This window comes from Humulus lupulus, chromosome 1 (assembly GCF_963169125.1).
Source record: "Humulus lupulus chromosome 1, drHumLupu1.1, whole genome shotgun sequence".
Taxonomy (NCBI): Eukaryota; Viridiplantae; Streptophyta; class Magnoliopsida; order Rosales; family Cannabaceae; genus Humulus; species Humulus lupulus.
The window spans coordinates 228,977,529-228,992,308 of NC_084793.1; the positions used below are offsets into that span (position 1 = coordinate 228,977,529).

The window sequence follows — 14,780 nt, forward strand, 5'->3', positions numbered from 1 at the left end:
TATTATGACGCAGTCAAAGCTGTTCATCCAATTCAAATTATGCTGAAAAAAAGTGCAAATATGTTTTTGATATATCAACGAATGGCGATAAATCGCAGCATAAGGGCCGATATATCACCTACGGAAGATACAGAAAACACGTTGACTTTGCACGAACGATCGAACAAGCCTCGGGAATACAGGGGGAGGCGATATATCGCCTATAGGGGTGATATATCAGCTCCATGTATGTATTTTTGAAAGTTTGATTTTTGAATTTTAAAAATAGCCTTAACCACCTAGACCTGCATTTGAACGATTCTGACCAAGTTCTGGGCGTATGTTGAACGAAAATTTAAATCTTTTTCATTTTATAATCATTTATTTATTCAAATTAAAAGGGGTTAGTTTCACTCCTTGAACTCTATAAATAGGACCTAGTGCTCAGCCATTTTCTTTATTCTTCAAGCATTTGATCAGAGCCTCCGAGGTGCTAGTGTTAGTATAGATAGATACACTTGGGTTTTGGGTTAAAGCTTTATCATTCTAAGCTTTTATAAACACTTGGGAAGTGAAAAATAGTGTGATTTCGATATTGAGGTTTAGAACAATCCATAAGGTCATTCAAGGTATTTCTATTCATAAGTTCAGTTCTATAGGGTTCTTTAGTTTTCTTTATTCAGATCCTAACTCTTGTTTATGATTCTTGATTAGGTATTTAAGTTCTTGAAACTTAAGTTTTTTCTTGGTAAGTTTCTTCTTGGATGGTTTAGTATTCTTTTTCATCTCTTTTCTTTAGATTCTCACCATTTTACTGTTGGTTTATAGGAGTGTTCTAATCCCGTTCTTGTTCCCAAAATATCCCGGCTTTTGGTAAGGAAAATATGATAGATTTTATGTGTTTATATGTTATGATATGTTTATGTTATGATATGTTCATTTTATGATATGTATATGTATAGTGTGTTTTATAGTCCTTGGGCATATGACTTGTTTAGTTAGCAAGCCCCAATAATTTATGGGTATATGACTTGCTTAGATAGCAAGCCCCACAAATTTATGGGCATATGACTTGCTTAGCTAACAAGCCCCAAGAAGTATGATGGTCATTGTAGTCCTATATGATATATGTTTTTATAGTCATATGTTTTATAGTATATGTTTATGATATAGTTTTATGCTTATGAATTATGATGTAGGTGTTAGTAGATTTTCCTTGCTGGGCATTAGGCTCGCTCCTTTATTTTTAGTGTGATGCACGAAAATAGATATGGAAGGCGGAAGGATTCTTGGCAGCTTGGCTTGTGTGTTAAGGATGAATAGACTGAGTGGACTGAGTTTCGATCGAGGATGATGTTATTTAGTCTTTTGAATTATGTTTCTTTTGTAATTCCGCACTTCATTTTTAAACACTTGAATTAAAGTTTTATGTTTTATGCTTTATTAAACAATGGGTACCCATACCGTATTTTATATTTTATTTTGTAATATGCACAATATTTATTTTGGGGTTTATAAAGTTATGTTATTTCTTATGTATGTTTCCCAAAATAGTAGTTATGTCTAGTGGTTTTTAATGGTCTAAGGTCTTAGAAATAGTTGGGTCATTACACTGCTTGAGGATGATTCTCTATTTTGGGGTTTCCTTTTGCTAAGGGAAAGGGCGACTAAGTCACTATTTTGACTGAAAATGACACATATGCCCCTACGGTCAAATCTCTTTCTCAAAGCCCTTCTAGGGCAGTTTTGTCATTTCCCACATGCCCCGTTAATCATAATTACCATCTCATAATTCATGTTACTCCAATATCCTCAAATAGTTACCAAATAATTCTCCATTACCTTATCAATCCCGGTAATGTACTAAATTACCAAATTACACCTACACTCAACCTGAGTCCAGTAATTTACCCCGTTGTGACTTTCCCGCTAACTTTCTCCCTAGGATCGCCTCGTGCCGAGTAACCCAAATATATCCACATAATTATGTGGTCCCACACATATATCACATATATGCCAAATTACGAAAGTTGCCATTTTAATCAAAAACATGCCCACATGCATATTTAATTCACCTAAACATGCATATCAAGTCATATTATAATATAACTCACATAATCATATAATGATACACATATATATCACATAACATATAATTCCCATAATTTTCCATCTTGACCCCCTAATCAAGGTCTTAAGCCTTATTAGGTAATTTGGGACGTTACAACTATCCCCTCCTTACAAGAATTTCATCCTCAAAATTTTACCTGAACAACTCAGGATATAGATCCTGCATATCTAGCTCTAGCTCTTAGTTCGCTTCCTCGACCTTGATGTTCCTCTATAATACCTTAACTAAAGGTATGATTTTGTTCCTCGGGACCTTGTCCTTCCTGCTAAAATCTGAACTGGCTATTCCTCATAGGATAACTCTACCTCCAATTCCAGATCCTCATAACTCAACACATGAGTCTCATCTAACACATATTTCCTCAACATAGAAATATGAAATACATTATATACGGTCGATAGTGCCGAAGGTAAGGCCAATCTATAGGCCACCTGACCGATCCTCTCCAGGATCTCAAACGATCCTACAAATCTAGTGCTCAACTTACCCTTTTTCTCAAATTTCTTCACCCATTTCCATGGTGAAATTCTAAGGAAGACATAGTATCCAACTTGGAACTTCATGTTCCTGTGTTTCAAATCAACATAACTTTTCTGTCTACTCTGAGAAGCGAGCATCTGAGCTCTAATCTTTTCAGTAGCCTCGGTGGTCCTCTGAACTACCTCAGGACCCCTACATTTCATCTCACCCATCTAATCCCAGTGAATGGGCGATCTACACTTCCTACCATACAACATCTCATAAGGTGCAACTCCAATAGTCAACTGGTAGCCATCGTCATAGGAAAAAAATCTATTAGAGGCAAATATTCATTCAAGGACCCTTCAAAGTCCAATATACATGCCCTCAGCATGTCCTCCAATATCTGGATAATCCTCTCTAACTTACCATCAATCTGAGTAAGTTGGAACTATGTAATTAACACTTATGTAGAAGATACCCTTCCATTGAAAAGGGCTACCATTGAGGTAGTGTAACATCGTCTTCATTGGGTACAATTCTCAGAAAAAGTCTTTTTGACAAATTGGCCAATGTTCCCTGCTTTCACTTTCACACACAAATGCTTGAAACATTTTATTTAAATGTAAGTAAAAAAATGGTTTTAAAAGCTTTTACATATTGATTGATCATCTTAAAATATTTGGTTGTGACTAAGTTAATTCTTTTCCTGTATATCATTTATGATAGAAATACAATAGGTGATTAACTTGTTACTATAATTTATGTTTTTCTTATGAATTTGATTTTTTTCATCAGGAACAAAAGCAAGAAGATTGGTTGATACACTTGATAAGTTGTTTGGAAAAATAAAAAGGTTTATTTATATGTATATATATAATTAATAAAAAATTTGGACTGAATTTTAAGAGGCTAGGTAAAATAAAATATTGGTATTTTGTTCTTTTTTCAATTTTAATTCTTGAACTCCAATTTTGTTCTAAGTGTAGAAAATGTTGTGTGATTGGTTGTCTGTTTTTAAAAATAAAATATTATATAAAAAATCCGGTTGGGATTATTGGAAGAGGGCCAAGCTTCTATTCTCCAGAAACTCAGTTTTATTCCGAAGTGCCTTGTTGCATGATTAGTCTTCTTATTTTTTTTGTCATGTTGAACTTTGTGTTTGGTTTTTCTTTTGGTCAATTCTTTTGTTTTTTGTTTCATTTGGTAATTTGATAGAAAAAAAGGGGGAGAAAATGTTGGTGTTTTTGTTTTTATTTTGTTTATGTGGTTACAACTCTGGACCCTATTTTCAGGGGGAGTTGTGTGTTAAACCTTGTTAAACTTCTTGAAAAGCTAATATGATTGTTTAATTTTGTTTTATTTGTTAGTGATTTTTCTTGCAGGGGGAGTATTTAAATACTCTAATCTTTTTGCAGGGTTGTTTATGTTTTAAAATAGGAAAATCAATTTTTTTTTGTCCCTCAAAATGCCAAAGGGGGAGATGGTAAAATTCATATTTGCCAATTTAAGATTTGACAAATATTTTTTATTTATTATATTTATTTTTTGTTATATAAAGAAAAATATCCTTGATTTTATTGCCTTTAATTTATGATATTTCTTCTTTATTAGGTTTTGTATTTTTGGTTAGAATAAAGTCTCCTTATTTTCGTATCTTTTCAAACTTTATTTTCTTTCCAAAATTAATTAATTCTCTTATTACCGATTGTATCTTTAGACAACCAAGAATGGGTAACTTCTCAATATCTCTAGACACCTCTCAAATAGTCAAGAATGGGTAACTACTCTAAGTTAGTCAAAGGATGAACTTGATCATGAACAAGTCCAGATTCGTACAATTTTGCTACTATGAAATCTTTGTATGTTCCTATGATTTTGGCTGCATTGTTTGTGATTGAAAGTTTATTTTGGAAACTTTCCGTGTTTGTGTTGTGCGTCTAGAATTGTGTAAGGCTGACTTTGGGTAAGTATTTTGTGTATAAATATGAAATCAGCTCTAGGTCACCTCTTCTTCGCCTTAATTTCTTCTGCTTTTAGAAGAGTGTCTTTCTTTTGTAAAGGATAGTTGTTCTGCTATTCCTTGGTTATTTTCTGTGTCTTTGTAATTGCTTATGTGCTAAGCAAAATCTCAAAGAGAAGAACATGAAGAACAACCTGTTATCCAAAAAACAGGTATGAATGACATGGCAAACATTTAGTACACGTGGCTGACATCTGGTAGAATTCGTGCTCGACTATCGACCAGGAAGACATTTATTGTCGCAACGATCGATCTCTTCATACAACCAGCCTGGTCGTACGCAAGCTATACGCGGAGAAGATCTTATGCAGTTATGATAGTATCCGAAATTATCTCCCATGATTTCCTGAGTATCCGATTATTTAGGAAATAATATCTGTAACAAATTAATGTAAATCCTCCTTGAGCCTATAAATAGAGAAAGATAGCTCAAGGGAAAGGGATCTGCTTCATTTTTGCTTTCTGATCACTGGAGATTAGAGTGATTCTATTTGATATATTGTCTTGTTCTTCACAGGTTTGTGAAACTCATTGAACCCTAGTTCTTTGATCACTCCTTTGAATCCTATATCAATAACAATTCAAGTGGACGTAGGTTATTACCAGATTCTGGGGCCGAACCACTATAAACTCTTGTGTTCTTTATTGTTTCATCATCATATTCTTTCCAACGTGTTTGTCCATATCAAGTATATTTGACTCCGTGTCAGTTGGCCAAAATCAGGGTCAACACAACCTTCTGGAGAAGGTTCATCAATGTCTTCATCGAGAGGAGGCAAGTATTCTTCAAGCAATTTGAAGGGAGTTCATATCTTGGTGTCTTAAGGAGATTCATTCAGCAAAGAGAGAGTACATCAAGCTTGCGGCAAAACTATTAGAGGGAGTCTAAGTTTTGTTTAAGTCAATTACTTTGTACTTGTCAAATTTTACTAATGAATCTTATCTCTAGACGTGGCCCCGTGAACTAGCAATATCCAAAAGGATATTGACACCACGTAAAAAACTCTGTGTGTCATTTTACTATTCAGTCATTTCTATTTTATCACACCGGTTTGATATTCTATAGGGACAGAAACTTGATCTGTAGCTATAGAATACTGGTTTGTTGTACCAACTTGTTTGTTGTACCAACTTGTTTGTTCCACATTTAATTATTTTTGTTAATTAAATAAAAATATGGTAATCATAAATTACAGAATTTCACCCACCATCGACTAGGCTCAGTAATATTCTCTTCATATTGGTGGGAAAACTTATACATGATCTTAATTATTTTCATGTAAATCATATATTAATTCCTCGTGACTCTACTAAAGACTAAGAATTGCACTCTTGAATTCATAGAACGCTCTATAACCAATATAGATACGTTATTAATTATCCATTGTTACAACCATAATTGTCACTCAATCCTCTATAGGCGGTCTACAATGAGATGAGACTAAAAACATCATTTTACCCCTCATTGTATTTTATCCTTAAAACACTTAGTTCCTTGTACATGATATTTCAGTAAACTAATACTAATTACTCAAATGAGATCTCTATCATTTAGCACCTTGAACCAAACTAAAAGGAAACTATCGTTTTGCTTCTTCATCAGAAGCTATAGATGTTCATAACTATCATTTACACTCCCACTCAATTATACTATCGAGTTCCCATGATGTAAGTGTGGGCTAGTCCGTAGGGTATGCTAGTAACGAACAAGTCAAAGAAATCAAATAATATAATCAGTTAGATACTAACCATTTAGCATTGAGATTGGATTGACCTATGGTCAACTATATGATATGACTAGAATTGATAATAACGATATGTTTACTTATACAATCTACTGTCAATATCGGTCCAGTCTGATGTAACAAGTACATTTGATCTTATCTACTTTGGTAATGTTCTGGAAGAACATAACACTACAATGTGTAAGTAGATTGTGGATGTTCAAAATTCCATGCTTGCAACAAGTCCAAAGCACATGCTAAGGTCCCATAAACGCCTAAATACATGTCTGTGCCGAGAGGCCCTCGGGCCACCATCGTCTCGCGGAGAGATACATGGGGCTAACCTCATTGTGCCTAGCACCCATGAACCTCGGTAGGACCATCATCTCACGCCTCGCGGGGAGGGACGTCTTGCGTGCCCCGTACCTACCCAGATGGCCGAGGGGCCTCGCGAGAAGGGGCATCTCTCACCCACCATACCTACCCAAATGGCTGAGGGGCCTCGCGAGAAGGGCTGTCTCACACGCACCGTACCTGCCCAGATGGTCTAGGGGCCTCGCGAGAAGGGGCATATCGCACGCACCGCGCCTACCCAGACGACCGAGGGGCCTCGCGAGAAGGGGCGTCTCACGTGCCCTGTACCTGCCCAGATGGCCGAAGGGCCTCGCGAGAAGGGGCGTCTCGCATGCACCGGGCCTGCCTAGACGGGCGAGGGGCCTCGCGAGAAGGGACGTCTCGCACGCACCGTGCCTGCCCAGGTGGCCTCGCGCCTCGTGTCTGCCCAAGTGGCCTCGCGCCTTGCAAGGGCCAACGCCTCACATGCCCCGTGCATGCCCAGGTGGTCTCGCTCCTCGCACAAGGGCCTCTCACGAGACCCATCTCACGTGCCTATCACTCACATCTCCTGGGTGGCCTTAAGGTGCTTCGGGCGTCTCGCGCCAAGGGCCCAAGAGCTCCATCTCGCGCCACGACCCTTACATGCACCAGGTGTCTCGCACCCTGCACCCCAAGATGGTGTCTCTTATGAATACCTATGGAAACCTCAACATTCAGAGGTAAAAATCGAAGTATAATTTGAAAAGATCGTACTAGTACGATCTTGTATGGGGTACGATCTTTAAGATCGTACCCTGCACCCCGTACAAGATCGTACTGGTACGATCTTTAAGAGAGGGGACACGCCAGAAAAGTAGTGGGAGCACTAGGAGAGGGGACATGGCTTGTATGCTTCTAACCAGATGTCAGAGTCGACACCACCACCAGCACCACTACACCTAGTGCCACTCCTCTGACACTCGTACTAAATAAGTAGTGGAGACATCCCCACGGAACCTGACCATGTACTGGAGCCAACACCACTACCCCTGACACCACTCTCCTGAAAATGTACTTGTGTACCATCTGGTCCCCTGGACCACAATTTATTAGGGGCCATTAGATCCCACTATAAAGGGAACTCCACTTCAACATGGAAGGGGGTTGGAAAAAACATTGTAGCTTGAGACAACAAAGGAATACAAGTTCTTTTCCCCATTTTTCTTCTGCAACTATTTTCTAAGTTTCTAAGTTTTTGATTATATAGTGGAAGTTCTTCATTGATAAGAAATATACTTAGATTTATCTAACTTGACTTTGTTGACGAGTTCTCACCGTCAACATAGATCATATCATAGATTAGCAAGTCAGTGTAAATCATGTGCACTGACTAATCTTAGGAATAAATTATTTTGAACATATAATCATATTTATATTCCACTGTGATTATGTCACTATAAATAAGAATAACTATATGCTCGATATTTAATAGAAGTTTATATTAAACAAATAATCATGAAAATAAAACATGTGAGCAAAGTGATTGACCAAGTCAAAAAAAGATTTCTATTCTTTTATTGATAATTAAAATGAGATTACAAAGAAACTGGGTTTTAATTAGGGCATAAAACCCTGACAAACTCCAACTTTCACTAATTGAAACTAATGCATTAATTCTACTAATCCCATTTCCTTAATGTGCTTATCAAATGTAGCTTCTGGTAGTGTCTTTGCAAACAGATCTGCAAGATTGTCTTTAGATGCAATCTTCATAACCTTCACATCTCCCCTGACCACATATTCTTGAACTGTGCGATACTTCATTTCTATATGCCTACTCCTCTTGTGACTTTGAGGTTCTTTCGAGTTGGCTATCGCTATTGTGTTGTCATAAAACATCACAAGCGGTTTATCCATATCTGGAATAACACCAAGATCTGAATAGAACTTCTTTAGCCATACTATCTCCTTAGTTGCTTCAGATGCAGCTATGTACTCAGCCTCCATGGTGGAATCTGAGATCGTAGACTGCTTTACTATTCTCTATATCACAGCTCCACACCCAAGAGTAAACACCATTCCAGAAGTAGACTTCCTACCATCGACATCAGTTTGAAAATCTGAATCGGTGTAGCCTACAGGGTTCATAACTCCACCCTTGTAGACTAACATATAATCCCTAGTCCATTTTAAATACTTCATAATATGCTTCACTGCTATTCAATGTTCTGGTCCTAGGTTTGACTGATACCTGCTCACTACTCCCACTGCATAGCAGATGTCTAGTCTAGTACACAGCATAGCATACATCAGACTTCCAACTGCAGATGCATAAGGAACTTTTCTCATTGCATCTTCCTCTTCAAGAGTCTAGGGAGACTGCTTCTTTGAAAGATGAATTCCATGGCGAGATGGTAGACGTCCTTTCTTGGAATTTGTCATTGAGAAACGCTCAAGAACTTTATCAATGTAAGCTGCTTGAGATAGAGTTAATAGTCTATTCTTTCTATCCCTAATGATCTGGATACCTAGAACATAACTTGCTTCACCCAAATCCTTCATCTGGAATTGAGTGTTCAGCCAATTCTTCACATCTGACAATTTCTTAACATTGTTTCCAATGAGTAAGATATCATCTATATAAAGAACCAAGAATACCACTATTTGATTTGCCTTCAGTTGGTAAACACAAGGCTCATCAATATTTTATTCAAAGCCATAGGTTTTGATTATTTCATCAAACCTAAGATTCTAGGAACGAGAAGCTTGCTTAAGTCCATAAATGGACCTATTAAACTTGCAAACTTTTCCTTCTTGTCCAGCTACTTTAAATCCTCCTGGCTGATCCATATAAATGACTTCGTCAAGCTTTCCATTAAGAAAAGTTGTCTTGACGTCCATTTTCCAGATCTCATAGTCGAGAGCAGCTGCTAGGGATAGGAGGATGCGAATGGACTTGAGAATGGCTACCGGACTAAATGTTTCCTCATAGTCCACACCTTCTCTTTGGGTATATCCCTTTGCCACTAATCGAGCTTTATAAGTTTCGATATTTCCATCAACACCTCATTTCTTCTTGTAGATCCACTTGCACCCAATGGCCCTAAAGTCAAAAGGTGCTTCCACAAGATCCCAAACAGAATTTGAGTACATGGACTCCATTTCCTATTTCATGTCTTCGAGCCATAGTTCCTTTTCAGGGCTAGCCATTGCCTTTTTGAAAGACAACAGATCATCGTCACCAGTGTCACAAACAACCATATTGGTTTCCCCATCGAAACTATAGCGAACTAGGTTCCTAGAAACCCTCCCACTACGACGAGGCTCTGTGACTATTTGCTCAGGAACAGTGGTACTTTCTTCATTTAAATCGACTTGCGTCGGTTGGACATGAAGAGTGGGAATTTCATCATCAACATGAGTTGATGACGATGGAACATTGGTTGGAATCAATTCTTCAACCATCTCCTCTAAAACTACTTTGTTGTGCAGTTTGAAGTTTTGGACATAGTCATTTTCCATAAATGTAGCATTCGTATAAGTAAACACTTTCTTTTCTGAATGAATATAGAAAAGTACACCCTGAGTGCCTTCAGGATAGCCAACAAACATGAAAACTTTGGTTCGCAGTTCTAGCTTTCCTTCCTTTTTCCCCAGGACGTGGGCGGGACACCCCCAAATTCTAAAATGATGTAAGCTAGGTTTACGACCATTCCAGCGTTCTAAAGATGTTTTGGGGATTGATTTCGATGGTACAACATTTAGAATGTCATTCGCAGTTTCAATTGCATGTCCCCAAAATGAAGTTGGCAGAGTTGAGTAACTAAGCATGCATCTAACCATTTCCAATAAAGTTTTGTTCCGACATTCCGCTACACCATTTTGTTGCAGAGTACCCGGGGCAGTACGTTGTGATTAAATCCCAAGTTCAGTTAAATGATCTTGGAACTACATATCCAAATATTCTCCACCCCTATCAGATCGCAAGATCTTTAACGTTTTACCTAATTGGTTCCGAGCCATAGCTAGGAATTCCTGAAACTTTTAAAATGTTTCTGATTTCCTATCCATTAGGTAAAGACATGAGTATCTAGAGAAACCGTCAATGAAAGTGACAAAATACTCAAAATTACCCCTGGATTGTAAATGCAAAGGTCCACAAACATCTGAATGAACAAGTCCAAGTGGTTCCTTGGCCCTATCACCCTTTGCAGAGAATGGACACTTGGTCAGTTTTCCTTCTAGACAAGATTTACAAACAGATAATTCACCTAAGGTGAGTTCCCTCAAAGGCCCGTCCTTTTTAAGTCTTTGATTTCTATCATAGCCAATGTGACCTAGTCTCAAGTGCCATAGATACGTCATGTTATTGTTATCGGTCTTTTTACGTTTATTGGTCCTAGGTTTAGCTACTTTGAATAAATCATTGTTAAGGGCGAGAGGTTCGTTAGATCACACAATATAAAGCTCATTTTCCAAACATGAAATACACAATTGTGATCCATTGAAAGAAATAGATATATTAAAACTTGTGAAAATCATAACAAATTGTTCTAATTGCAACATGGAAACTGAAATTAAATTTCTACTAAAATCTGGAATAAAAAATACATCTTTCAGAATTAAATATTTATTTCCAAAATTTAGGTGAGCTCTTCCTCTAGCTTGGACCGTGACGAATGCTCTGTTCCCAACTCTAAGCTTTAAACCGCCTTCATCCACTTCCTCCCACGATTCAAGAAGTTGTAAAGAGTTACAAACATAGTTAGTAGATCCAGAATCAATAATCCAAACAGATTTATCATTCTGTAAAACACATGTTTCTAAGATAGATGAACTATAATCATTACCTTTGTTTTTTGCTATTAGAAACTTGGGGCAATCTTATTTCCAATGCCCATTCTCTTTGCAATGAAAACACTTACATTTGCCTTTCTAGTTTTTCTTTTTCTTCCCCTTGGGCATTTGTGCACTAGGTACACTACTACAAAAAAGATTTTTTAGGACTAGCATTGCGAGTCCTAAAAAAGTTTTTAGGACTCGCGGGGCGCGAGTCCTCTATTTGAGAGCCTTAAAAACTAAGGTTTTTTAGGACTCGCGTTGCGAGTCCTAAAAAAAAGTTTTTAGGACTCGCATTGCGAGTCCTAAAAAAAGGTTTTTAGGACTCGCGTTGCGAGTCCTAAAAAATATGGTTGAGTGCCTTTAATAGATTTTTTAGGACTCGCTTCGCGAGTCCTAAAAGAAAGTTTTTAGGACTCGCTTTGCGAGTCCTAAAAAATATGGTTGAGTGCCTTTAATAGATTTTTTAGGACTCGCTTTGCGAGTCCTAAAAGAAAGTTTTTAGGACTCGCAAAGTGAGTCCTAAAAAATCTGGTTGAGTGCCTTTAAGTGATTTTTTAGGACTCGCTTTGCGAGTCCTAAAAGAAAGTTTTTAGGACTCGCAATGCGAGTCCTAAAAAATCTGGTTGAGTGCCTTCAAGTGATTTTTTAGGACTCGCTTTGCGAGTCCTAAAAGAAATTTTTTAGGACTCGCAATGCGAGTCCTAAAAAATCTGGTTGAGTGCCTTCAAGTGATTTTTTAGGACTCGCTTTGCGAGTCCTAAAAGAAAGTTTTTAGGACTCGCAATGCGAGTCCTAAAAAATCTTGTTGAGTGCCTTTAAGTGATTTTTTAGGACTCGCGTTGCTAGTCCTAAAAAATCCCATTGAGTGTCTTTAATTAATTTTTTAGGACTCGCTTTGCATGCCCTTAAAAGCAATTTTTTTTAAAAAAAAAATGTAGCTACAATTTTCACTTTAATTTAAAAATATATATCAATTTGAGTGTCGAAAATGTATTAAAAGAAATTTGAAAATAAAATACTAAAAAAATTGAAATAAAATTTGCAAAATAAATTTAAAATTTCTGAACATGTGTATTGTAATTAGCTAGCTATAACATCATTCATTTTGCTCTAACCAATTGTAAAAATGACATTGCCCATTCTTCTCGAACTTCGTCAATTTCTTGAGTAGTATATGGTTTGTCAGAGGTGAACTGGAAAAAAAAAAGAAACAAAACTTTAATTAGAATTATATTAGTGGTAATAAATTCAAAGCATATACAAAAATTATACTAGATTAATATTATGTAGTTGTATATTGTTTGTTACCTGTTTCGACAAGAAATGTTTGATATGAGGGGCACTAATAAGTACATTCTTCATCATCCTCATAACGTAATATCCGCAGTCAATATTGTTTGGTTGTTTACGGCACTATATAAAGATTGGTAATACATATATAATTCTTAGTATTAAATATCTTAAACATCTTTACATATACATAAACTATATACAAATAGAAACATACCGTAGGTTGGAAATACTTTACTCCCAATGGGCGTTTGTTGATCTTTTGACGTGCTTTCATTCTTTCTGTGAAATACATCTCAAATGCATCATGGATGGTCTCCTTGATGGTTGTCCTGTTATCTAATGGTGCATTGAGAGGATCGAGAAAACAACAATAATGCAAATGGGGAAATAATAAAAATAACATCCAATGCTCCCTGTTGAAAGAACAAGTATTACAAAGTTGTTAATTTTAAATTCTATTTGTTTGTATCAATGAAAAGCATATTAATTAAACTTACCCATGGTTATAAGGCATAACTACCCAATCATGTTTTTTAGACGTGCAATATAACATCCTATCACATAAAGCTTGAGCACGACTATCTGCACGAGTCACGGAAGTAGAAACCTTATTCGGATTCATAAACAACAATGATCCTTTCTTTTCCTCGTCTAATAATAGTGTCTGGTACAAAATCCTATAAACAAATATAATGTATTAATAAGAAAACTAAATAATTGATGAAAGAAAATCCTTACAATAAATATTATTAACTTCATATAGAGCATACCTCATGTAGAAGACAATACATGATTGTCCAATCATCTCATTTCTACAAAATTCAAGTATTTCATCCCGAAATAGAGCAAAATATTCACAAGCATGGCCAAACACATCAAAGTCAATAGACACTTCAACGGCATAATCATGTTTAGTCCAAGCATTGACGATTTCAAAAACTTGTCTTAACTTAGGCGACAATGAAGATGGTTGTTGCACCTCTTGTGACAATGACTCCTTAGGCGCTCGTTTTGGAACTAGTTTTTGAGTTTGTGGTGCTAATGGTAGAGAAGTTTTTTTCCCAGCTTGCTTTCCTTTTTTTTTCACGACCTCCTAATAATAAACCCATAACAAATAATTAATAATAGAATAAATAAATAAAAATTTAATAGTCTTACAAGAATTACCTGTGTCGCTCCATTGAAGATGACTAGCGACTTGGGCCAACGTATCAAACTCCCAATAGCTTGTTTGACTGTATAAATCTCACTGTCAGGGATCGGGTTAACAAGTAGAGCATCAGGTTGGTCAGCAAACTCAATTGCACCGCGGTAGTTTTCTCCTAAGTTTTCTCCATGGATGTCTGAGCTACTAGTAACTAGAATGTATCCCCTACCAACGATGTTGGTGATAGAGCCTAATGCAAATTTGCATTCAATCATTTTATCCTGCACATATTTAGATATGTATAAATATGTTATACAAGTTCACAAATTTAGATTTTAAAAAGATAAAGCTATACCTGATTTGATCCAGGAGTGGGGATAAACACAGGTGCCTCTTCTGGTTGTGGGGGCGGGGGTGCTAGAGGTTGATCCTGCGATTTCGGTGATGCTTGATGAGATGGTGTCACCTGATCTATGGGTGATCCATAGTTTGGCACTGACGCATGAGAAGATCCTCCAAAGCCACTATGTTGTCCTTTCATCTGTTCCATAAACTGTCGCATCATTTCCTCTTGTCTTTTGATCATTTCTTGTTGTTGTTTCATTATTTCTTCTTGTTGACGGTATTTTTCTTCCATCATTGCAAATCGAGCCTCAACTGAGGAAGCCTCAAATTCTTTTCCCTTTTTCTTACTGGATAGTGGGGTTTTCCAGAATTGGCTAGGCGTTACACCGAGCCCAATACCCCTCACTCGCCCTCTGCTCTCAGGGGTGCCTAATGCCATAGTAAGCACATCCTTAGACCCATCAGGTTCAAATTTTCCTTCACTCATGAGCTTACTATAGTGCTCCTGCAAACAAAATATAG

The 14,780-nt window shown here is 36.9% G+C and overlaps 1 protein-coding gene and 1 long non-coding RNA gene across 2 annotated transcripts; both read right to left on the bottom strand.

Annotated features, from left to right (window-relative positions):
• Positions 1–12,484: 12,484 nt before the first annotated feature.
• On the bottom strand, positions 12,485–12,881 carry LOC133828905 (uncharacterized). Its single transcript, XR_009891377.1, has 2 exons — positions 12,782–12,881; positions 12,485–12,666 (listed from the first exon to the last, which is right to left on the bottom strand). It is a non-coding gene; the product is annotated as an uncharacterized LOC133828905 (long non-coding RNA).
• Positions 12,882–13,259: 378 nt separating this feature from the next.
• Positions 13,260–14,745, bottom strand: LOC133830478 (uncharacterized). Its single transcript, XM_062260463.1, has 4 exons — positions 14,269–14,745; positions 13,934–14,194; positions 13,537–13,859; positions 13,260–13,443 (listed from the first exon to the last, which is right to left on the bottom strand). The coding sequence occupies exons 1-4, from the start codon at positions 14,743–14,745 to the stop codon at positions 13,260–13,262; spliced, it is 1,245 nt and encodes a 414-aa protein (XP_062116447.1).
• Positions 14,746–14,780: the final 35 nt, after the last annotated feature.